The following is a 25694-nucleotide window of genomic DNA, read 5'->3' as shown; positions in this document are numbered from 1 at the left end:
CACATTCCTATAACGTTCACGTAGAAGGATATTTTCCGAAACAATCTCGTAGAAGTAGTAGCCACAAGCGTGAAATACTCGCTTGAGACTTTATATTGATAAGGGTTTCTAAACCTTAACGCGAAATACATATCAGTCTTTTCAATTTGATGTATTTTAAAAATTTATTTTTATAACTTTTTTTACTCTTGAATCTTTGAATTTTCAAAGTCGTCAGTTATTACGAATCTCTGTACGATTACGTTTATTTTCAATTAATCTGTTTCCTCCAAGTGTTTCTAATATATATATACTCACAGAAAAGTTTGTTCGAGTAAAAAAATATTTGTTTGAATCAATGAAATTGGCATTGCTATATGGTTAAAAAAAAAATTTCTTTGATTTTAAGAAATTTTTTAGTTGTTACTTTTATTAGAATTAAAGAATAATTTTGTTGTGCAACCCAAATCTTTTTTCAAATAAAAGAAATATATTTTTAAAATTAGAACATCTAAATTATGTCTGTCAGTCTTGAAATGAAATAAATTTTTATTCTCTTTAAATGTATTGTATTTTTACTTCAACTTAAAAAAAAAAATCAAGTTAAAGAGACGATTTAAATTTAAACTTTTCTTTGGGTGTATCCAAATAGATTTATTAAATTTTTATACAATTTTCATGTTTACGACTGAAACGATTCGAGCGTAATAAACGATTAATTTTCAGATTTATTATTATCATTTTACATAAATTACTTAACGAGACACAAATAAAATATCGTTGACTTTCGTAATGTATTTCACTTAACTGTGTCTTCCTCGAGCTTCCTTGCTCCAACTTCAGAGCAGGGAAGTCTCGAGAAATTTTCGCAGATCAAATCGATCCATGTTTTTTATTATCTATTAGGTCGGGTTAAAGGATTTGTAAAATCGGTGAAATGCATTATTCATTCAGCGGTTGTAGATATATTTTAGACTAAGGATAACGGATCTCTCTTGCAGTACATGACGGAGAAGATGGGCGGAGCGGAGGGGACGAAGCTCGACGTCGATTTCGTGGATATGGAGAGAGTGAGTAGTAAATTTTCATACATCTCGAGTGCGCGCGCGCGCGCGCGCGTGTGTGTGTGTGTGTGTGAGGAGCGCTTTCCACATTTTCGCATAGTTTCTTTGTGAGAACATCAGGAGAGATGACTAACAAGTTTTGTTTACTTTATTACTGAATTATTATTGAATTTCCAAAACACTTTACGGCTCTCTTTTTATTCCGCCGAGTATCTTATCAATCTTTCAAACACATCCTGTTACATAAGGCTAAAAGCCAGACGTTGCGAGATCGACTGTGTTACTACAAAACGAAGTTCTGGAAAAACTTCTTACCTTCGGCTTCTTTCTTGAATACTTCGCTGGAACTTCGATCTAACGTGAAAGGCGATACAATTTTTTTTTTTTTTTGTATCAAGAAGCGTTTGTGAATTCCTCCTTTGCCTCGATCGCCTTTAATTCTCTGATTACGATTGTGCTGTGTGCATTCTTGTATTATTAAAACTGTTTTTGAAAATTAAAGAGCAATTTTGATTTCGAAATAAAATGAAATGTATAACAGGTTTCAAAAGAGTTATTTTAATAGAACTTTTTAAAGTACACGTAAAAGTTTATAAAAAATAGATTCTTCTTTATTCTTAAATGAAGAATGCTGAATTATACAGAAAATAATTAGATGTTTAAATAAATAAGGGAGGAGAATTAATAAAGATCTTTTTCTGTCCCCACAGAATTTTCAAAAAACATTTTTTCTCGTCTTGTATGATCATTAGAAATGTCAAAAGTAACCATTAGCAGTTGAGAAAAACTCGACCATAAAGTCATAATGAATTAATTAGTCTAAATATAACACTATGATATCCAACGCCTTTTCATTACTCAGTGAACTATGAATGAAGTATTTTCGCTCATTATCCTGTTCTGTCATTACATTAATGTCATTTTAGACTATAACCATGGTCCCCAAGCTGAAGATACCCCATGGTATATCTAGACTAACAATTAATTGTGGTTTTATGGATCCAGTTTTTTTCTCACCTAATAGTTATTTTCGACATTTATAGTGAGCGTACAATACAAAAAAAATTGTTTTTTGAAAATTCCGTGGTAGTAAAAGAATGTCTTCATCGACCCCCTTCTTTAATATAAGTGGAAAATAATGAAGAATAATTCTAAAAGAAAAGACTAATGTTTTTGACTTAGTTAAGACCCCTAACTAGGAGTTAAGAATGTATGTATCATTAAATCTTGCAAAAACATTATTCCGAGAAGAGCAACAATCTCTCAACGAATCGTGTTCACTCACTCGAATCGATAATCCATTTCGTATTTATCGTCAATATTATTTTAAAGCTTTATAAAGACTTTCTTGACGTTCTCATCGAAGTAAATTGAACAAGAGACGACGGCTTCACATAAACACGTCATGTATAGAAAACAGACGTCACGTACGAGCTCGTGGAGGAGCTGCAGATGAAGACGAAGGAGTTCCTCCAGCCAAACCCAACGGCAAGGGCGAAGATGGCTGCGGTCAAGGGTATCAGCAAGCTTAGCGGTCAGGCAAAGGCGTCCACCTACCCTCAGCCGGAAGGTGTACTTGGCGATTGCATGCTCCTTTATGGCAAGAAAATGGGCGAGGACAGCATTTTCGGTACATGTAGTTCAATCCTGACATTGCATGTTTTTTTCACTTTGTCGAGGAGAAATTTTATCCACGCACTTCTTTGCCTAAAATGCTCTCCCGAATTAGAAATTGTTCTTTAAAATTATTTTTGTGATTATTATCACTATTTTTATTCTAAATGTTTTCATTGGAACTAAAATTTTTATTCCATTTTTTGCGGGAGATAGAAATTATCAATTAATTATCTATTATCTCAGATAAAATGTATAAAAAAAAAATGACATGTTGCGGCCTAGATGTTTCCGCGCCGGAGTTTATTGACATTTTAATCTTATGATTAAAAAAAGCGAGACATATCGAGGATCGATAGGTCGCATTGTCTAAGCGCCATCTTATCTGCCACTCCATTTTTATTATCGCTCCTTGCAGCCCAGGCTCTCATTGAAATGGGCGAAGCCATGAAGCAGATGGCGGATGTGAAGTATTCGTTGGACGATAACATCAAGCAGAACTTCCTCGAGCCGCTGCACCATCTGCAGACCAAGGATCTCAAAGAAGTGATGGTACGGTTATTGGAAAAGTTGTGTGTATAGTCGCGCTCGGCTGGACGCCGCTTCTTCACACTGCACGCGTTCGATCTCTCTTCCGATTTGTTGATTTCAGCACCATCGGAAGAAACTGCAGGGCCGTAGGCTGGACTTCGATTGCAAGCGAAGACGCCAGGCGAAAGGTACGTTGAGGTCCCCCGCATGTTGCCCTCGCTTCTCTCATCCACGCGCGTTTCCGCGTTTCTATTGATTTATTCAGGCGCGCGCGAGCCGTCGTCGTCGCGCGTGTCCTTGCACGAATACGTCGTCGTCGCCTCCGTCGTCAATGCTCGCGACGTGTGCCCGCGATTCAAAGAGTTGAAATAAAAACTATCGCGACGCGGAGCTATAACGCGAGTAACGAACGCTGGGCGATTGCGCCACCGACGACGCGAGGAGCGGAGCTCCGGAACCGCACGTTTGTTTGACGTGATGACGGTGTCGTAAAAGAAAATGTGGAAGACAATATTACCGGGAAAGTCTCAAATGGCGAAAGGTCGCAACTGCAAAATTGTTGTCGAAGAGATAAAAGTGCCGAGACCGGGCCGGAGATTGGTCTCCTCCTACGGAGAAAGACTCGCAACGTTGCAAAATCGCAAGATTTCGAGATGTGATGAATAAAGCGCGCCGAGAAAGTAATACTTTCTATGAAGAAAAAAAAAAAAAAACTAGCAGCCGCAGAAATGTCGTTTTTGAGCAACGACGCTTTTTAATTATAATTCTTTTTATATTTATAATTCTGTTTTCTAGGAACTTTGTACTACTTAAAAAATTATGCATTAAAATAAAAGTTGCGAAGTCTTTGGAGTTTTTTTCTCATCTTTGTGAGTTACATTGTATATCTTTTTCTTGTACTGTAACATTTTTTTTATCTTGTCCAAAATTTTCTTATTCTTATTCTCAGATTTTCTATATAATTTCAGAATTATTAAATCGACAAACGCTTTGACGATTATATCATTTTTTTGCGCTTTCGAAATTTCCAACCAATTTTCATTTTATAATCTCATCTGAGATTTTCTTGCCATATAATTTCAGTATTATTTATTATTATGTCGACAAACGCTTTGACGATTATATCGTTTTTTTTTGCGCTTTCGAAATTATCAAACAATTTCCATTTTATAATCTTGTCTCAGATTTTCTTATCTTACCATATAATTTCAGTATTACTTATTATTATGTCGACAAATGTTTTAACGAATATACCGTTTCTTTTGCGCTTTCGAAAATTTTTTTAACAATTTCCATTTCGAATCTTTACTTCTACTTTTCCAGCGTAACGACACATCGACGGGAACTTTTAAGCTCTTTACGAAGACAGCTTCGTTTCCCATCGGCATGCGTGTGGGAAAATAGAATTATGTTTCGTGTACGATTACCTCTCTCAGAATAGGATTATCACGATAAAATCGTTGCATGAGTAGATGCAAATGGCGCAATTTTTGCGCAACTGAAATGAGATCTCTTAGTCGCATGCTGTGTCGCATGAGCATGATCAAATAGAATCACAAATCAGCGTTCATAAACGTGAACTTGAAAGTTGAACGCGAGAGGAATACTTTCCTTTTAATGTGCATTTTATATACAGAGAAATTATTTTTCATCCGATTAGCTCGCTTACTGCGATCAGAATCATTGTTAAAGATACAGAAAAAACTTGCACAATGATTTTGACGAGGGAATTATCCGTATATTCCGCAATTTATATAATAAAATATTGAGCATAATATTGAATCATGCAATTCAATCAATTTATACTAATGTTATTAATTTATATTATATACATATTTTTTTTACATGAATAGCATATTGCATTATTACAACAGTTATTTGTTGGATCGAAAATTGAAAAACTCGGGGTAACCTAACTGGATTTAATTAACACTTTAAAAATTAATTAACGGCTGTACAACACAAAATGAATTAGTATTGATATTTTCGATCATCAAACGAGATCTTATATTTAAAACAATTTTTGCGTGCTCTATTTTGAACTTATTAAAATGTTGACACGATGATTGGTGTGATGTCTGTTTTTGGCGACCGCTTAATTGTTAGCGACTGGGAAAAGATCCGCCAGTCCGCATTTTGGAAGTCCAGCGCGCACCTTGTCGTCGTATGCTGGTGGTATGACTTCCATTACATGCCTTCTATCCCGTAATTTTGAAATCTATACCGAAATTTATTACATATTGCATATCAATCATTATGCTTTCATCGATCGCTTGTAAATTTTCCATAATTCCCAAATTAAAACAATTTAGAAAATATCTAAAACTTGCGTAAAACCGAGCTACGAAGGATATTTTTGGATTTTTCAAATATATATTTTTAAGAAACATCCCTAAAATACTTCTTAATTAGATATTTCTGTTAGATATATCTAAACAATCTAAGATTTATACTGTTATATCGAGTCGTTATGCGTTGCTGCTAGTTTTAGAAAAGATAAATTTACCAAAGTGCTCAATGATTCAACACGCTTTCTTATAATATTAGAGATACATTAGCGCGCTCATAGAGTTAATTACGCTTTTCTATTGTACCCGCTGTATTGTAAGCGCTTAGATTTAGGAAGTGAAGCAACCCAGTAGTGCAACCTTTTTAATGCCGTTGGCGGGGCAACCGTTTGCGAACAGGTTCTCACGTTTCAGACGACGAGATTCGTCAGGCCGAGGAGAAGTTCGCGGAGAGCCTCCATCTGGCGCAGATGGGCATGTTCAATCTGCTGGAGAACGACGTGAGTCGTCGTTAATGCAAAACATTGCATACAGAATCTTACGTCGAGATTCTTACGTCGTTCTTTTGCAGGTCGAACAAGTGGCACAATTGGCAACTTTCAGCGAGGCTCTTCTCGAATATCATCAACAGTGCACTGAGGTTCTCAAGGGATTAACAGAAATTCTCTTGGAAAAGTACGTTTGAGCATATGGTGCAATTAAAAATTGTATTTGTTTTTAATTTTTTTAAAATTTTAATGTTGAATGTGTCGAATATGAGATTAATTTCTATAATTTTCTCGAAATGCACATTGAACAATGGGTATTTTTTAATTTAGAAAAATCAGAATACTTTCTTTATAAAAAACGCGTTTGTTATATTTTTTTGACAGCAATATTTATTTCTATCAATGTAGATTAATTTTAATCAAATCAGTTTCGGACAGTTGTGACAGATTCTTTGTTCGTTTAAGGATATATCGGACATACAATGCAGTCTCTGCGAAGTGAATAAAATTGGGAAAATTTGATTAATATTAATATTTCAAATAAACTCTATATATATATATATATATATATATATATATATATATAAGTTGTTTGAGAGAAAACAAGATATTTTTATCATATTTATTAATAACATATTTTTATAGTTTATTTACCGTATTTTTTATTAAAAATTAAATTATTCTCGACAACATTTTAAAAAATCTCAATTTTTTTTATGTAAGTACTTTAACTATTCACAAAATAATTTATACAAAGTTTTATAGTAATTATTTATTTATTTTATAAATAAATAAATAAATTTTATCATAGAACTGATGTTTGCATCGCAATGAAACTATACATAAATCATCTTGAATATATAAAGTACTTAAATTAAAAAATTAATTATATTTTCATTAGAGCATGTCTATTACTTATTAAAATGATTTTTTATCTTGGCAAAGTTACGGCAAAGATAGAAAATCACCGTCAAATTTTTTTTCTACTACTTTCAAACGCAATATAAAACAATCTGTAATTTTTTCATAATTTTCTTAATGTTTGAAGAAGTGTCCTATACATCCTTAATTTAATTTCTATCTTTTTCTGATTTTTAAGAATTAAAGAAAGCTAGGCAGAGTAAATTTAATCGAGATTAAAGTCAATCTATCGTATCAATTGAAAAGAAACGAGCTTATATAAATAAATAAATCTTTTACGTAAGAGAGGATTGAAATATCCATTCTTGCGTCCACGTGTCTGACTTATAGGCAATCATTTCCTCGAATAACGTTGTCTACGTATTACGTGTCTTGCTCTTCAGGAAAGAGGAGGCCGTAAATAGACCAAAGTTGGAATTCGTGCCGAAGACACTGGCGGATCTGCACGTGGAGGGCGGATTGCCGACGTCGGACCATATGAACGGTGGGAACTTCTCTCTTCACGGTAAAACGCATTTCACAAATACTCCACTACACACCACGCGACGACACTCGGGTGGTTTGGCTGTGTTTAACTGTTTCTTTGTTCCTTACTCTCTTTCTGTCATGCCGGGGGATGGGGGAGGGAAGAGGGGATTTACATATCCCTGCGTAACACATTGACCAATATATTGCATTCTCCTGTCTCTTTCTCTCTTACCCTGTATGGAGCGCCCTTCGGCAGAAATATTCGGTCTAATATTCTGTGTCTAATATTCTGTGTTTCATTTTATTTTGCGCACGTACAAACCTTACACATTTGTCAAAGCGAAGCGGGACGAGTTACCTGATTTCATTTCTCGAAATATTTCTTTGCGATATAAATGAAATATTACCTTTTTTTTATTATTTTTTCTAGATTAAGTATTTCAATTGAAAATTTAATCGGATTTAATTGTCTCGACGCGAGCTACAAGGGGGAAAGAAAACATTAATTTTCTTACATTTATCGACGCAAGTAGAACTGAGGAAAACTCGGATTTGAGAATTACAATATAAATCAAGTTTACTCGAGGGAGTTAATGGAACGTCGATGTTCGATTAGTTCTCAAGATAAATCTTCGCGAATCCGTTAGACATCCTATTATCAATTACACGTATCGGACGTTAATCCGTCATCGATTGTCCGCGATTACGCGCGAAACACCTACACACGTACACCCGCGCGTTCTCGCGACACAGTCATATCGCCACCCCATTCTTCCTCCGATTGTGCTGTGTGTATAATGTGGCATACCTGTCTGTCCTTCTGACACAATGTAGGGGCAAGTCGGTCCAGCTCTCCGATTCATGCGGACGGGAAGCGCTCGCAGCTCGAGCTATTTCCGGCCGGAAACCCGCCACAATCTGCTAATGGTAAACTTTGCATGGGGGTTTCCTTGTTCTCTCTCTGTGCGACGAACAAACGAATTCCTTTTCGAGTCACTCAAGGGCGGTGGCACCAACTGTTGCGCTGTTAAGGGCGCCGTAATTAACCAAAGTTTCTCGCTCCATCTAGCAACGATCGAGAGACAGATGTCGAGTCTCACATTAGGATTAATAATCGAGGCTGTTGGTGCGACCGATCCTACGCAATTCTCTTTCACTCTTTTTCTTTCGATGGAATTTTCCACCGCTTTCTCGTATAACGATGCTGATGACTGATCACCATGCACGTTTATTAGAGTGTTTTGCCACCCCGTGCCAAAACCGTAGAAGAGGGTTGCGCTGAATGGTTTTTTTTTAGATAATTGAATGAAATCTAAGTTCAGCAAGAAGGAACTTTGCGATTTTTATAAATTTTACAAAATTGAAAACATAATTGAATTTATATTTATAATAACATAACTGGATTTACATTTCAGGTTAAAAAGACGCAGCAGTTTTCTAAAATAATAACGTATGAGAATATAATCTTTCTTACATCTTTACTTGATACTTTAATTATTTTAATTTTAAAAGTAATAAATTTCTTTGAAAGGTTATACGCTTTTTTTAAAAATATTTCAGACAATAATAATGTTTTGTGGAAATGAGAAAATCTGAATCCTTCTTGCTGCAAAGATTTCTATTAACTCACGCAGCTTTCGTCCGACGAGTAAGCATTAATTTCACTCGAGGAGCTTACTTTTATTCTCGAGTATTCTCGAGATTATTTTACTTTCGCATTTAGAAAGAACTCGACAACACACACCGCTGCTTTCTGCGACACGAGTTTTTCCGTGCGAGAAGGTTCACGCCACAGGGCAGATTGTTAAGTGTGTAGTTTGAACGTACGCGTGCGACATGCAGTCACACTGCAATGTGTTTCTTTTTTTTTTATACCTCAAATTAACGCGGGCTTTTTAGTAGTTTAGCACACTCGTGCCGACTATTTTCAGCTTCTCCCTTGCCCTCCCCGAGCAAATCGCCAGCGAGAACGCCGATGATGACACAGAGAGGGCCGTGCTGCACAGCCCTGTACGACTTCGAGCCCGAGAATCCCGGTGAACTTGGATTTAAGGTAAGTTCACGATATTATTATTTGCCAAGTGTCTGAGCAATGTCGTTTAAAAATCGTCTGCAGAATGTTTGGAGAACTTGTAATATTCTTCAGACAGGCTATATGAAAATTTTTCACAAATTTTCTTAAAAATCTTAGATACGATTTTATGCTTGAAGAGTGGATCTTGTGGGTTACGAATTCTCGGTTTTTGTTTCAACCTTTATCATTTTTTTTTCTTTTTTAAGGAGATATTTTAGTTTGAAGCGTGAAAAAAGTTTATTTATTTTTGGGAATTTTTTTAAAAGAAAATTTGCTTATATTTTTCTACGCTTTGACACATTTACATATTTAGTAAATAGCTACAAATTTTGGCATGACTAAATGCTTATTAGTTTTTACGTTACGTAAATTTTACATGTTAAATTCAATTGATTTTGTCAAAAAAAATCGATATTTATTCTGATCTAAAATCGCAATCTAAAACCGCAATATTTTGATAATTTGCAATATTTTTCATTAATCAATTAGTTTCTGAGGAAATTGTGTCAGTCAACTTGAAGAATGTGTTTGTTATAAATTTACGTAATAACTAATAAATATTTAGCCATATCAAAATTTGCAGATATCCAAATATGCACAAGTAGGTGTGTAAAAGTATAGAAGAATATGTGTAATTTTCTTTCTTTTAAAAATTTCCAAAAATAGACAACGTTTTTGTCCTCTAGACTCGACTATCCACTTAAATTTGATTCTTGAATTCCTGATCCTCTTTAGAAGCGAATGATTGATGACACGTTTGCATCATAATAACGATTTCATCTTTTTTTTTTGCAGGAGAACGACACGATCACCTTGACCCAGAAGATCGATGAGAATTGGTTCGAGGGTAGCTTGGACGGCCGCACCGGTTACTTCCCCGTGACCTACGTGCAGGTCGTAGTGCCATTACCCTAAGAGGACGCCGCGCATCTCGAAGCCAAAGACCCTGCGTATTCGTTCACTAGCGTCTACCATTACAGGATTACTCTGCTCTCCAGCTAGCCTAAAACCTAGACGGCCCTTCGACGACCTTTATCTTACCTATCTATTGTCACTTATGTTGCGGTTACAAGCTTATATCCAAGACACGATCCCGAGTTTCTCTAGACCTCTCTCCCTGCCCTCTACACAGAGAACCCCGCTCCTCCTCCACAGACCCGAGAATAGACCTCTGTTACGCATGTTAATGTACATATATAATGTTATAGTGTATTTTATCGACGTAAGGACCTTCGCGCGCGCAGAGATATACACATATATACACACACGAATGCATACCCAGGAAGTACGTGCATAGATACATATAGACGTTATTATACATATATATATATACATATACAGAACTTGCAAATAACTGTATTAATACGTATACATATATATATACACACACGTACACGCATATACAGACACTCAGACACAAAGTATCTACGATAGCAGTTCACTGTCAAGGGCGGCTCTCTCCTCATCTACTTTTCTACATTATCTTCCGTCTCTCGTCGAGATGCTTTCGGGATATTTTCAATACAGTTCGAGTGCACAAAGGAGAAAATCGAGCCTAGCGTGAATCGATTTACGGCGGAGCGCGCGAATTTTCCGATAGTTCCCTCTGGCATTTAATTAGTTTCGCCGCACCGCAAGTGTCGTATCGTTCCGGTAACGAGCCGATAACTCGGCGCTCGTTTGTTCCGTTGCAAGCTGCACTTCGGTTCGGATATATTATGTATCGCTTGTGGATTTCGGACGTGGTGAGATTACTCCAGCCGTTTGTTGAATTCGTCGCTGAGGTAAGTGGAGGCTTTCAGCTCGAGCATTATCGAAATTAGCGTTAATCCTTGTAATACTTGTATAATTAATATTAATATTAATAATATAATTGTTAATATATTAAAGAGAAAATAATTGAAATTGTTAATCAACACTAGATCATTCGATAAAGTGATGTCAATTCAATCTAGAAGTGAAGTCGTTAAGCTTCCGATATAAAAGACACTATTAAATGACCTTGAGATTCTTCTATGACTGTTGCACAATTTTAATTATATATTTCATTGTTACATGAGAGAGTGAATTTTAATGCAGCTGGAGCAGTCTTACTCCGTTCCACACTTACTCGCTCTCCTTTCGCGTAACGCAAAGGATTCTTGGCCACTAAGTCGCGTAAGTTTTGTCATTACTCTCATTCATCATGTTAATTAATTAAGCGCACGGCTTTCCTCGCGAGAGTTCGATCATTCGACCGCGGCACATGTTTTGCGTTGGTCCGCGCGGCGCAGCAAACTCGTTACTCGTGTAATGTACTCGTATATAATAATAATGTTATCGCAATTCGTGTTTCCATTCCTCAGCCGATCGACCGTTCTTTCGGCTGCTTACCATTCTATCCTCGTTCTTTTTTTTCTCTTTTTCTTTTTTCATTAATTGCTAGACGATACTAGCTATAGAAGTTAGGATTTACTTTAAGCGAAACCTCGAAATGGCGGCAAATCTCTTCCACGAAGTCATTATCTGTGATTATTATAGACAATTGCTGGCATTAATTGTTTTTGACAGTGACGATCTAGTTCCGTTGTCAGAAAACTTCCGGGTCGGTGTTAACGGTGGAACAAAAACTGAATGGAAAATCGATTTATCGGAAACTTTGTTCAATCAAATACCTTTTGTGTTCGCGCGACTATACCGCTATTTCGGATTTATTTTTAATTGCAGAAAAATGTACGCGACGAAATATCTAACTGTGGCAATTTCTGAAGGAAAGATTATTTCTCTACTGGAAATCCATTTTAAAAACTACGTCGAGTTATGCAAAATAATACAGTTTTTAATTAATATATAATTTTCAAGTTTCATTTCTTTTCTAGTTTTTTTTCTTCAACACACCTGAAACTTTTCCGACACCTTTTACGACATATTTTACCGCAGATCGCGTCGTTTTAAAGAAATTTTTAATTAATGATTTAGAGAGTGTAAATATTGTTTTTTTTTACGTTACATACGTTGAAAAACAGCCAGGCGCAGTAGCTTTAGTTAATTATTAACTTGCGATGTAGTAGCGCAAAAATACGAAACGAGAATGAGAAGCGACAGACTTTAACCCAGAACGTTTATACATGATTAAGTACTTGTTTTATAGCGAGCACCCGGTAATATTACGGTTATATTTTCGCAGGCGTCCCGTTGTCGGCTTTCCTTTCTCCCTTTCTGACTTTGTATGAGAGTTCAACCGCCAGAACAATGAAAGTAATTAAGGAAACTTTGGTTATTTGTTGCCACGTGGATTTTAGGTAAATCTTCGAGCGAGATATCTGCTAAGCATAATGTAATGACACTAGAGTATATTACTTACACGTATACATATTGTCGATAAAGGCGACGGCGAATAAACCCGACCGCGTTATATCTCTTCATTATCATTGTTCATATATTTTATTGTCATTACTAATATCATTGTAATCGCCGGGCTGGCGAAACTGGTTCTTGATTACATATACATTGAATTCAGAATGGGATTCTATTAAACCGAAGGACTTTAGACTCGGGACATTTTCCGAATTGAATGTGCCGTTAATTAGGGTAAGTCAGATACGCAGAAGAAGTAGAATAATCTGATTTCGTAGCTCTCAGCTTTTCCCAGATAATTTGTGCCGTTCGTTAAATTACTTTTCGAGCGGCAAGCGTAAGATTCTCTAAATAGATCGTAGAGCTAACGAGTTTTTAAGAGAATTATAGAATTTTCGTACGTAGCGTAGTGCGATGTAAGGGAAGACGGATGGCTTAAAATAGTGATAAATCTCTTTACATTCCGTTGGAATTAGAGTATCCTATATACAAGTATTAAAGTGACATATAGCTATAGAAATATACAGTCAAATCGGAGAATGTTCCTTGTCCCCGCAGAGAGCGACACGCCGATAACGGAAGGCACGTTCGTTCATGATTAACATAATTAAAATCTACGATCGCTATAACGATTAACAATACCACCGATGTTATCACTTGCTGCTGTCACCGTCGCCAGTTAAGTCCTTTACTTGAGACGGACGAGTAATAAACGGAGGACAAGTCGCGTGGAACGTGGAAAAGAAAAAAGAAAGATCCGCATGCAAATTTTCATCTACACTATAATCGCTGTGAGATAAAAATGAAATCCCTTTCGGAACTCGAGGTGTTATCGATGTTGTGCAATATTAAGAGTTTAACATCACGGTGTTTAGCCGGTGGGGGCCATCGTTGGATCAGTGTTTCTCAAAACATTGCGACAGGATTTACAATGGGAAATGGAAGAGGAGGGGCGACAAAGTGGAGCGAAAGTGAAGGGCGATTGTTTCGGATTCAACTAATAGCCACTTCTGTTCACGTGCACGAAGGGTGTAAATCTGGCGAAATTTATACCAATTCTTTTTTGCGTAATAAAGGCGTCCGGTCACTTTCGTTCCAGCGATCTCGTCCGATGCGAAGCGAAAAGTTCGCATCGAACGGATGTGAAAATCGTTCGAAAACTACGCGATTTTCACTCTCGGTTATTCGCATGGTATATTTGGCGCGTCCTTGTGACGGAATTACTTTCTGGAAGCTTCTTAAAGTTTCCGCAAAATTGAATCTAAATCAGCTATGAACGAACATGCACGGTGTGCCTTGAAATTATCATCCAGCACTCTTTGATGGGCACAAATTAATTACCGCGCTGAAATATTGACAATATGATAACGAAAAATGTAGATAATGATAGATTAAAATTAAGAATTGAACGTTTACCATGCAAACATAAAAAGAACAATTTTACTGTGTATCTAAAAATTTAGCTAGATACAGTTCAAAAAATATGTTGGTCTATCAAAATTGTTATACGAGACATTCAAGCATGATGATACTGTTGCAAAAAGTTTGACAGTCTAGCAATTAGTTTAAACGTCCAACATAAATTTTTAATAGTTCAACGTAATTATTTTCAGATCAGTATTTCAGTAAAATTGTTCTTTCCGTGAATAAGTGATATTAACTTTTATTTTTTTTAATTTTAGTAATTTTTGCATTGTATATAACGGATTTCTATCTAACATAGAGAAGGTTAAAAAAATTGCCTGTTGAATTTCCGATGCGAGTAACCGAAAATTGAAAGAAGCGACTTCAACCCCTCAAGTTGATCGTAGTGGAATCATGTTTTTTGTCAATATAACTGGTGCGAGTCTGATGAAGCTTTGTCAATTAGAATGATAGCAATAAAACGCTGATTATCTCGTGTGACGAATGTAGGGGCGGATAATGATTGTTCAGGGTCCGAAGCTAATCAATTTTCAGATCCCCCCCATCACAATGAAAATTTAAAAAGATTAAAATCTCTTGTTCTACGCAATTGATGAGATATCTCTATACGAGAGAACTACTGCCACTATCAGAACGTATAGACAACGTATTAGTAACGTTCGAAGAGCTAACAAAATCTAATAGTTTTCACAGATTAATATAATTTTAATAAATGTTAGCAATGATGAGAGATAATTTTCCTCGTAAAATAGAGATATACATACAGTTTAAAATTGCAGTTTGAAATAAAACAGTGTCTTATGTGGACAGTTAATTGCACAAACATTTAAAATACAAAAGAATGGCGGTATCTTTGCGATACCGTGTAACTATTTAAATGAGACGAATGAAATTATGATGGGGATCGCTTGATTAGTTGCAAGACCCGAGCTTAAATATTCTCAACGTCCAAAAAAAAAAATCCGCTCCTGATCGAGAATTCTCGCCGATCGGCAGAGGGAAGAAATAAATTTGAGAAACACTGTACTGGAGGAAGACGAGAGAGAAATATACATATATATGCTATTACTATTTGTGCGGGAAGAAATTTATATTGCTGCGTGATATACTACGTTAATTTATATATGTATATGTCACGTCGGTCCGCGCTTTGCGTTCGATTGTTCGTGGACCGTCTGGCGCAATCTGGCATGACGGATAAGGAAAAAGAAGAAACACACGAAAATGGCGGCGAGATTAGCGCGATCACGAGAGAGAATGAACTTAATGATAAATACTAAAATCGGTATCTTATTCTATAAATCTTATTCTATAAATGTTGGCTATTGTTAAATGTTGAATATTGTTCAGCGACGAGTTCGCCCGTCTTTGCATGAGAAATACGCGTCTTCATGGTTTAATATTACTTTTTATTTTAATTGTAGATCTTTTTTCAGATAATTTTGAAAAGTGATTTAAACACCATAATTAAAAAACATTTAACTGCTCGAATCATTGCTTATACATAATCAATTTTTATCGTTTAATGTTTTTAAATATTCGATAGATGTTTATTTCATATGAAAAAATATTTTAAAACGTACTTAAAAAAAAAATATTTCTTTAATATTAATTTTAGCTACTTATGTTTTTCTGACGTTAATATTTTGGGTGAATATTCATATGATTAAGAACTTTTTTTTACATTTTAAACAATTTTTTAGATTTATGTTTTTTATCAATTGCAAAATATTAGAATAACTAAACTATTTTAATAACACTAAATTTGAATTAGTATCTGGATAAAAATTAATCTGCATCTAGCATCTATGGTTATAATAATTTATTTTAAACTGCTTATCTTGAAAATACTTCATTTCACTTCATCTGTTACGCGACTTTTGTACTGCACTTTTTTAAATTGTATTTGATGTATTTAAAAAAGAAATGAGAAAGCAATAGGCATTTTTTTTCATGCAGTAACATTTTTAAAGATTTTAATATAAGCGCGTGCTTCTCAGGCGAGCGCGATGAGCTCTCCGCGTTCTAATTGTAATCTAATCTATTTGGGGATCGAGCGGACGCGCCGGATCTATCGGTCCCCGCAAAAAAAAAAAAATCACTGAGCATCCTTGGTCACGGAGAAAGGAGCTTCTGGTGTTTTTCCCTCTTTCCCACTTTCCCTCTCCGAATTTCCTTCTTGTTCTCTTTCTCTCTTTCCTTCTACCTTCCTCACTTTTTCCTCTGAACATAAACGTCTCTCCGACTTCCTGTGTGCATGCGTGTGGGATCGGCACGAATCTCGTGTTTCTCGACAGTGTGCCGGGCCTACTTATATTTTGTAAGCGCCAGAAAATCCGGGATTTGCGGGAGACACGAGATGCGTCGCGCGCGTTATAAAAAAAAAGGAAATATCAGTGCCCTCTCGACAATATCCTGCCCTCCCCGGACGCACCCCCCCGCCCTGAGCCGTTTCCCGTTGATCCCCGTTTTGACGAAGTGCGAAGGGGGCGACCAGTGGATGCAACACAGTGATACTTTCAGACAATACATTACGATTAATTACACTTGTATTGGTAATAAATTAATCTACTACGATTATATTGAACTCGATTAAAGAGAAATATACAATATATATATATTCGATTTCGGTCAATGCTAAATGATTATTATAATACTAATTGAGAAATAAAGTGTGCTCTATGTCACGACGTGGATTTTATTCCGCACTTCGAATATTCTGTGTGTTTCCGTCTGTATTTATCTTTATACAATTAAACGTTAATTGTGTCTTAACGTTATTAAAGTATTTTCTATTCTCTCTTTATCTTTCTGATTATTAGATTTGATTGTATAGAATATCTGCTTCAAGTAATGCACAGATTTTAATAATGATTATTTAATTTCGATTTGATTGGTCGGTAATTAAGCAGTTAAAATAAAAATTGATTAAATTTTATGTTTTACTTTTAGACAAGATTTTATTATTACGAGATAAAACAGTATTTCTCAATTTATTCTCAAACAATCTTATGCACATCCTTTAGTTACAGTTACAAGACAAGATTTTATTATTATGAGATAGAATGATATTTTTTGATTGCATTTAGTTGCTCAAATAATATGCACATTGCATCTTAATAAATTTTTCTTTCTCTTCTTTCACACATTTCAATTGTTATACAGAAACGTAATCGCGAGCAGAAAAGGAATTGAAATAAGAGAGAGAAAAAAAAAGATTGGGTGGCCGGCGAGCGAGGCGCCTCAGATCATTTGCAGAGTTAACCAACCCTGTGACATGATTTACCGGGGGGTACGTACAGCGGGGTGTGGGCACATCGCATCCATAATGCATGTGTGTCTTCCCTTCTGTGGACATAATTGTATGCGATATTACCCGGGGGAGCGCGACTTCTCTTCTCGGCAGCCGCGGTAACAAGGCATACCATCATCATTCCGGGGGAGGATAGAACCGACCCTATCGTAAAAAGCCACCCTCTCGCGGTTCGTCGGCCACGTGGTATCACGGGGATCCACGAGAGCGAGCTCGGGTCGCGATTGCGATCCTCCCGCAGGGTGGTCGTCGCACGTCGGCGAACGTGCGAAATATCGCCTTTTGATGCCCAATTACAGAGGCGCCGCTTCTTTATACGTTCCTCCTTCACAGCCGAGCCACGGACACTTACCATGGAAAGCTTAAATCGACGTCCCTCGGGAGGCCGACGCGATTTTATACAGACGTGCATGGTTGTATTATAAAATGATCGCGTTAGAAAAATGTGAGCTTCCAGTGATTTAAAAAAAAAAGGAGAGATGCTAACGACTAAAGCAACGCGCTACTATGATTGATATAGTTTTTCTTTTAACAGCTCCACAGAGAAAAGCTTTGTAAATCGGAAATTCTTTATTTATGGAAAATTGACAGATTTATAAACTTGTTACCTTGGTGAAAATTTTTCTAAAAATTTTTTGTACAATTTTTTAAAACTTTTATGTAAATTTCAAAATTTTTCAAAATTTTTGTATAATTTTATCATTATTTTAGAAAACTTAAATCTTTTTACACAATTACAACTTTTTATAAATGTTGAGAAAGTCTAATATTTTTTAGAAGTCTTCATATATAAATTTTGAAATATCCCAAGATTTTTCATAATATTAAGAAAATTATGAAAAAAATTATAAATTGCATTTAAAAGTAGTAGCAAAAATTTAGTAACAATTTTTTATCTGAATAAAAAATTATTTCAATAAGAATTAAGTAGACATGTGCTCTAATGAAAATATAATTGATAATGAAATAGTGAAATAAAAAATAATGAAAAAAAAATTAAAATTATTTTATTTAAGTACTTTTAATATTTAAGATAACTTATGTCAAGTTTCATTGGGATGCAGAGATCAGTTCTGTAAAATAAATAAAATTTATTTATTTATAAAATAACTAAACAGATGACAGTCATAAAACTTTTCATTAATCATTTTACTTAAAGTACTTATAAAAAAATTAAGATTTTTCTGAATGTTATAGAAACTAATTTAAGTAATGACAAATAGAGTAAATAAATTATAAAGATATGTTATTAAATAAAAATATAAATCTTATTCACACAACTTTTATATGTATGCAGTTTATTTGAAGTGTTAATGTTGACAAATTTTATTTGCAGAGACCGTATGTTTGATACACGGTTTCTGCAAATAAAATTACAGATTTGATATAAGGATATATATCCTTAAAGTATTTTTTAGAAAATACTTTAAGGACATATATCCTTATATCAAATCTGTAATTTTATTTGCAGAAACCGTGCAAATAAATCTTAGAATCTTACAAAATTCACACATATATACATAGTGAAAAAAAATGCTGTCGAATCACCAGCATCAATCTAATTGGAAATATCTTGTTAATTCAATAATAAAGTATTAATAAAACCAAAAGATTAAACGTGAAGATATAAACAAATATAGTTAAATGAATAAAATTTAGTTGAATCAAGTACATATATTAGCGACGACCCGTTTCCATTTTAAACTAAATCAAACAACGTTTTAATTCATATTACATCTTTTCAGTGTATAAAACATTCTAAAAAAAAAGACGTAGACTTTTACGGTATTTATGAAAAGTGTTTAATTAAAATAAAAATTCGTATAAAAATTCTAAAATAAATTTTCACCAAGGATAGCTTCTCGAGGATTTCTCGAGTTAGAAAAGGAGCTGTTTAACACGGACTAGCGATATCTAATCAAGCAGCTTTTCTTCTTGAGCAAGCGAGGGTGATGTCGGGGGCAAATAATTTTTGGCCGAGCGGAACGTGAAGAGGTCGAATTACTTTCTACCGAGGTCACGGCAATGCGAGAGCCGCTTTCTTGAAATGGGCTGGTGGGGCTGTTTTTTATTAACGTACGAGAGAGGGGACACGTATAAGCGGCTTACGTCCTGCAATTAAAATACTTCTTTAAATACCCGCCGCCCCGACGTCCCTATTGTGGACGATTGAAACGCGTATTTAAATCGCGGCTCGTTATACGCGACCTTTGCGCGAGATGGAAGCGCACGTAAGTGGCGCGAAACGAATCGATTCACGATACTATCATCGATTTCCCTCTCGAATTCTAATTTACGTTCTTCCCCGGGGATACTTTCTCCTCCTCGAAAACACAGCGAATCAATATTCGCGTAGAAGCTCTATTTCGCGCAGAAGTCTAATAGCGAGATTTAAATAAATTAGAAAATAAATTAAGCTCTATAACAATTATGAAGAGTAAAGAAATGTTACACATTTTACTATCGTTTTATTATAGGTGTCGCCGTATCCTTCGTTTCAACTTCTGAACGTCGACTAGTTTGACTTACCGTAATTTTCTTTTTGGCTGTATATCTCCTTCCTTTCCGGGCAATTTTACGCAGCCACGAGAGCGCGTTTACGTGCGCGATTGTGAAGAGAGAATCTTCGTCTCTCGTTTCCTTACAAATTCTCCCAGTTATGGGGTCGGTTGGCTTCGCGAAACGGGAGCCGATTTCGGCGAGGCGCGCGCGGACGGATATATCCCCCAGTATCGTCGAGACGTGACGTACTTACGGGGAAAAAAATCGGCGCAACGAGAAGAATCTTCCGCTCGTACTTGCAGATTCCTCCTGGGAGACGACTCGCGAGGCTACATTCGCGAAGCCAATTTGCCGGAACATTAGACGCAGACAATGTTTTTCCAGACGTCCATTATTGACACTCTCTTGCCATGATTTACCATTCAATGCCGATATTATACAGAATCCACGTTGCATTGAAGCTTTAAGCGTAATTTTTCTTAGTAAGAAAATTTCTTTTACTTCTTCGCTAAGAGAAATAAATATCAAGATAGATAGATTGATAGATAGAGAGAACAGAAACAATTAAATACATTATAATTTAAAAAAATGTAGCTGTTACAATTATTCTTTAAACTCTTGATTAATATGTTCTGAATTTTTATTTTCTTTTTTAATTTATAATTTATACTAATAAAAAATAATAGTAAATGTTAAATTAAGATTCTTTTAATATTTATATGAATAAATTAATGATCTAAAGGAAATACCAACAATTCTCTTTTAAATAATTATCAGCTTTTTTTTTACTGTATTTAACATTCTTATAAAAGATTAGACATCTGCGGACTGGATATGTATAATTCTGTCAATCGTGCATTTCGGGGCAACCTTTGTGGCCGCAGTACTTTCGAGAGCGTCACGTAAGTACCATGTGTGGTCCAGATCCGGAATTCTGCTGACGACCGTCCGGGGACCGCAGCAGGGATGTATCAGTTAAGGGTTTTTGTTCACTGAAGCGTCCTTACGTACCACGAAACGCGGGAGGGCTCCCCAAGGATTTTACACGAGCCGGGATATAAGCAACGGCTAAGATTATACCGTATCCCTGTTAAGCTAGTTCCCCATCAGTGCAAAATTAATTTTCAAATATTTTAAAATTAAGTGCTAATTTGATGCTAAAGTTTGAAATCAGGTGCTCGAACCGTATGGCGGAAAATTAAATAAAAAATGAGTAGGGCTAATATAGCAATATGCTAGCCCCTCTCAACAAAAAAATATTTATTATGTAAACGAATAAACAAATACAGTAGAATTAAGTGCTAATTAAGTGCTTCAAGAAATAATAAAAATAAATCAAAAATATATGTATATTGCAGAACTTAGAAGCTGGTCGCGCAGTTAAATCACAAGAGAGGTCTTAAAAAATTAAATGTTTGGGCAAATTTGGTAGTAAAAAATTCCTTTTTAAATATTATTTAAAGATATCAAGATGCCGAATTAAATTACGGAGCAAATATCAATTAGTGCTAAGAACTAATTCTTTCTTTTAGACGGCTACCTTAGGCAACTGCTTAGAGCTCATTTTGACGATGCGTGCGTAAAAATTTCAGCTCTGTCTCTCTATTCATTTTTGTTTTCTGTTTTTCTTATCGCTGACACGGAATGAGATAAGCGTCGCGATGTTTCCAACTGTAAAGAAATTTTATAACTCACAGGACCGATGCGCAGCAGCGGAGTTGTAAACAGCTACATTAATCTGTAAAGCATATAAATCCGAATTATAATAGCGTCCAAAATAGTTTTTGTTTTATTTATGTTAATTCATAAAAGTCGTATAATTTTTTAAAGATAAATTATATATTAAACAATTATAACACGGATTACCAAATAGATTTAATATTTTATAAATTAAATCTATAACAAAGAAATATTTTTTTATAGAAATGTATTTTTTCTTTTTTTGCATAAATGAAAAAATAACTAGTTAAAGATAAAAATCAATAATTTTTTAATTTGTTAAAACTTAACCCTGATTATTTGAAATATCTACATCTATTAAGCTGGCACAGCTATTTTAGTACATTCAAATGTGACTTATGTAGGAAATTATTTGCTTCCTTTTGGCTAATTTGTTGCTCCATTTAAAATTTTTTTGCGGCAGCCGTTTTGTTAAAAAAACAATGGCTGTGCTAGCTTAACCTATTAAAGCCCATAGTCAGATCAGCAAAAAATAACAATTGAAAATAGAACCGGAGCATTGAAATTAATTATAAAGTAATTTAATTATAAATCACTCGTTTACCTCGTGGTTGCTCCGCCGTTGCCTGTTGCCTCCCAGGTCCTCCTCCTCCTCTCCCGTTCCTGCTTGTTGTTTTTTATCACACCGGCACTCACTTTCGAAAACACTATTATTTATGGTATCAGCAATAATCACCTCGACAATCGCGCGATATCTTGGACGACACTCCCGTGCACGACGCGCAGTTCATTATATTGCGACAACGGAATGTTAACGCGAATCGAAAGCGTCATCCGCATTCACCCGTCACTCGCAACTCCGTCAGGGAAGTTAACGCGGTAGATGAATCTCGAGCGCCAGGAGATCGCGCGGTCATCTTCACGCCACCGCCGTGCCGCGTAACATAACCTCCCAATCCGTCGGTCGCGGCCGATGCTAACACACGCGTCTACGTCCGCGTTCTTACCTACGCTAATAAACACGATACCTTCCACCTTGCTGTGGTGTACGATAGAACCTATGGTCCAGTGACCGCAACCGTTGCTAACGCGTGGTACACGCACGTCTCCGAAACTCCGAACGATTACGTCTGCGTTTTCACCTACGCTGATAAACTTTCGAATTACGTCTGTTAACAAACACCCGCGGATCGATAAAAGCGATCGATCGACCAATCGACTGTCGACGGATCACTAACGCCGTCGCTCTTGCATTGTCTTGCAACGAGTTTCATTGTCAGTCGAACGGTCTCTCCAGGTCTCTCTCACGATTCTCGCGGTCTAACAACAGAATGCCGATACGATGGTGAGTACGATGACAATCACCTTTACACGAAGATCGCATGACATCTCGCAGGATGCTTCCGATGTCAATCGACGCGTAGTTTAATAGCGCCATTAGCAATCAGTGCGGTCATCTTCACGCGACCAATGCGACTCCCTAGTAACTAGGCGCCACTTAGTAAGGGGGCGCGCCGGAAGATGACCGTACTGATTGCTAATGGCACTAATAAACTCCACGTCTGTCGACATCGGAAGCATCGTGCAAGATACCGTGTAATCTTCACGCAAAGGTGATTATCGTCGTACTCACCATTGTACCGGCAATCTGTTGTTAGACCGCGAGTATCGTGAGAGACCAGACTCGTCGCGAGAACGAAAAGGCGCCGGCGTCGGCGTCAGTGATCCGTCGGCGGTCAATCAATCGCGGTTTTCGATCCGCGGGTGTTTGTTTACAGACACAATTCATACGTTTATCAGCGTAGGTGAGAACGCGGACGTAATAATCGTTCGGAGACGCGCGTATCCCATGGGTTAGCAACGGTTGCGGCCACGTCGGACCAAAAAATTCTATCGCGCACCTCAGCGAGGTGGAAGGTATCGCGTGAAGTTGTCCGCGCGTCCCTATCGTTCGAGAGTCGTCCATCGACTCCATCGACCAACCGTCGTCGTCGTCGGATGCCGAGTGAGGCGGATCGCAGCTCGTCGATAGCGCTTGCCGTTTCGCGTTAATTTCCCGTTGTCGTGACATGATGAATTGCGCAACGCGCACTCCGAAATGTCGTGCAAGTGCAAGGTACCGCGCGATATGCACGTCGAAGTGATTACCGCCGTATGAACTCACAAGTGTACGGCAACTTGTTAGATCGCAAATTTCATGAGCCTCCATTCGACCGAAGCTTGTCGCACGAGCGATGGCGTCTGTGATTCGTTGGTCATCGGTCAATCGCATTGTTCAATCCGCGAGTGTTTGTTTTCAGTCTCAATTCGAACGTTTATCAGCTGTACGTGAGAACGCAGACGTAATAGTCGTCCGGAGACGCGCGTGTTGTGTGTTAGCAACGGCCGCGCTCGAGAGGTTATGTCACGCAGCGCGGCGGTGGCGTGAAAGTGACCGTGCGATCTCCTGGCGCTCGAGATTCGTCGTCTGTCGCGTTAACTTCCCCGACAGCGTCGCGGGTGACGGGTGCATGCGGATAACGCTTTCGTCGTTTCGCGTCGCAATGTAATGAACTGCGCGTCGTACACGGGAGTGTCGTCCAAGATGTCGCGCGATTATCGTATCGAGGTGATTATTGCTGATACCATAAGTAGTAGTGTTTTCGTGAGTGAGTGCCGGTGCCAAAAAAGCAACAGCAGGAATAAGAGGAGAGGAGGAGGATCTGGGGGGCATCCGGCAACGGCGGAGCAACCACGAGGTAAACGAGTGATTTATATTAAATAATTAAATTATTTTAATTTTAATGTTTTTTTCAGGTCCCGGTTCTATTTTTAATTGTTACTTTTTTGATCTGACTATGGACTTTAATGGGTTAAGCTAGCATGCATAGCCATTGTTTTTAGCGAAACGGCTACCTCAAAAATATTTTAAATAGAGCAAGAAAATAGCAAATAATTTCCTGTATGAGTCACATTTGATTCTACTGCAATGGCTATAACAGCTTAATAAATATAGATATTTCAAACAATCAGAGTTGGAGTAGATGGTTTTAACTAGTTAAAAACTTAAGTGAATTAATAAAGTTAAAAAGTTATTGATTTTTATCTTTAACTAATTATTTTTAAAACATAAATTTTAATTTATTAACTTTTTTTTGAGTTAAAAAATCATCTATACAAAAAAAGAAAAAATATATTTCCATAAAAAATATTTCTTTATTATTTCATAGATTTAATTTACAAATAAAATATTAAATCTATTTAACAATTCATGTTATAATTATTTTGAATAATTTATCTTTAAAAAATTACGACTTTAAAAAAAAACAAAAATTATTTTTGACGCTATTATAATTCGGATTTTTATGCTTTACAGATTAATGTAGCTGTTTACAACTCCGCTGCTGCGCATCGGTCCTGTAAGTTATAAATTTTCTTTGGAAACATCGCGACGCTTATCTCATTTTGTGTCAGCGATAAGAAAAACAGAAAATAAAAATGAATGGAGAGACAGAGCTGAAATTTTTACGCACGCATCGCCAAAATAAGCTTTAAACAGTTACTTAAGGTAGTCCTCTAAAAGAAAGAATTAGTTCGTAGCACTAATTGATTTTTGCTCCGAAATTTCCGACATTTACGGATCCAGTGCATCCTTTATAAAACTTTAAATTAGTACATCTTTACTTAAAATTCATGTAAACGAATAAGTTAATGAACAATTTTTTCATTTAAAAGTCAAAACCCAATGAATGAGATTATTTAACTTAAAATTATGTAAAGTTGAAAACATTTTAGATAACTTTCCACAACGCTGTCTGAAAATTTAACACTTAAATAGAAAATAATATCCGAGTTCGTCGGATTCGCGATTACCAATTACGATTAATTAGACAAAATTCTGATGGAATAATATCATATAGCAGAATATTATGTCACAGATCAAACGTAAGCTACGTTACATTACACAAATGACACAGATTTCCGTGTCGTTTGCTAGCAGGGTGGGAGTCAGATTGCGTCACGTGTTTTCCA

The 25694-nt window shown here is 36.3% G+C and overlaps 1 protein-coding gene across 8 annotated transcripts in view; it reads left to right on the top strand.

Annotated features, from left to right (window-relative positions):
- The window catches only part of LOC105207797 (endophilin-A), a 44821-nt gene extending 27946 nt beyond the window's left edge, over window positions 1-16875 (top strand). For 3 of the 8 annotated variants that reach the window (XM_026132347.2, XM_039457691.1, XM_026132349.2), the window contains exons 3-12: window positions 981-1049; window positions 2457-2673; window positions 3076-3209; window positions 3310-3376; window positions 5876-5976; window positions 6048-6151; window positions 7269-7390; window positions 8188-8280; window positions 9285-9406; window positions 10223-10451. In XM_026132347.2, coding sequence (XP_025988132.1) covers window positions 981-1049; window positions 2457-2673; window positions 3076-3209; window positions 3310-3376; window positions 5876-5976; window positions 6048-6151; window positions 7269-7390; window positions 8188-8280; window positions 9285-9406; window positions 10223-10342 — 1149 coding nt within the window. In that variant the 3' untranslated portion in view covers window positions 10343-10451. Of the gene's footprint in view, window positions 1-980; window positions 1050-2456; window positions 2674-3075; window positions 3210-3309; window positions 3377-5875; window positions 5977-6047; window positions 6152-7268; window positions 7391-8187; window positions 8281-9284; window positions 9407-10222 lie in introns of all 8 variants that reach the window. The other 5 variants (XM_026132348.2, XM_026132350.2, XM_026132351.2 and 2 more) reach the window with 5 other exon arrangements.
- The last annotated feature ends 8819 nt before the right edge of the window (window positions 16876-25694 follow it).

This window comes from Solenopsis invicta, chromosome 14 (assembly GCF_016802725.1).
Source record: "Solenopsis invicta isolate M01_SB chromosome 14, UNIL_Sinv_3.0, whole genome shotgun sequence".
NCBI lineage: Eukaryota > Metazoa > Arthropoda > Insecta > Hymenoptera > Formicidae > Solenopsis > Solenopsis invicta.
The sequence above is the reverse complement of the archived record's forward strand: the minus strand, read 5'-3'. Positions and strand labels throughout refer to the sequence as shown.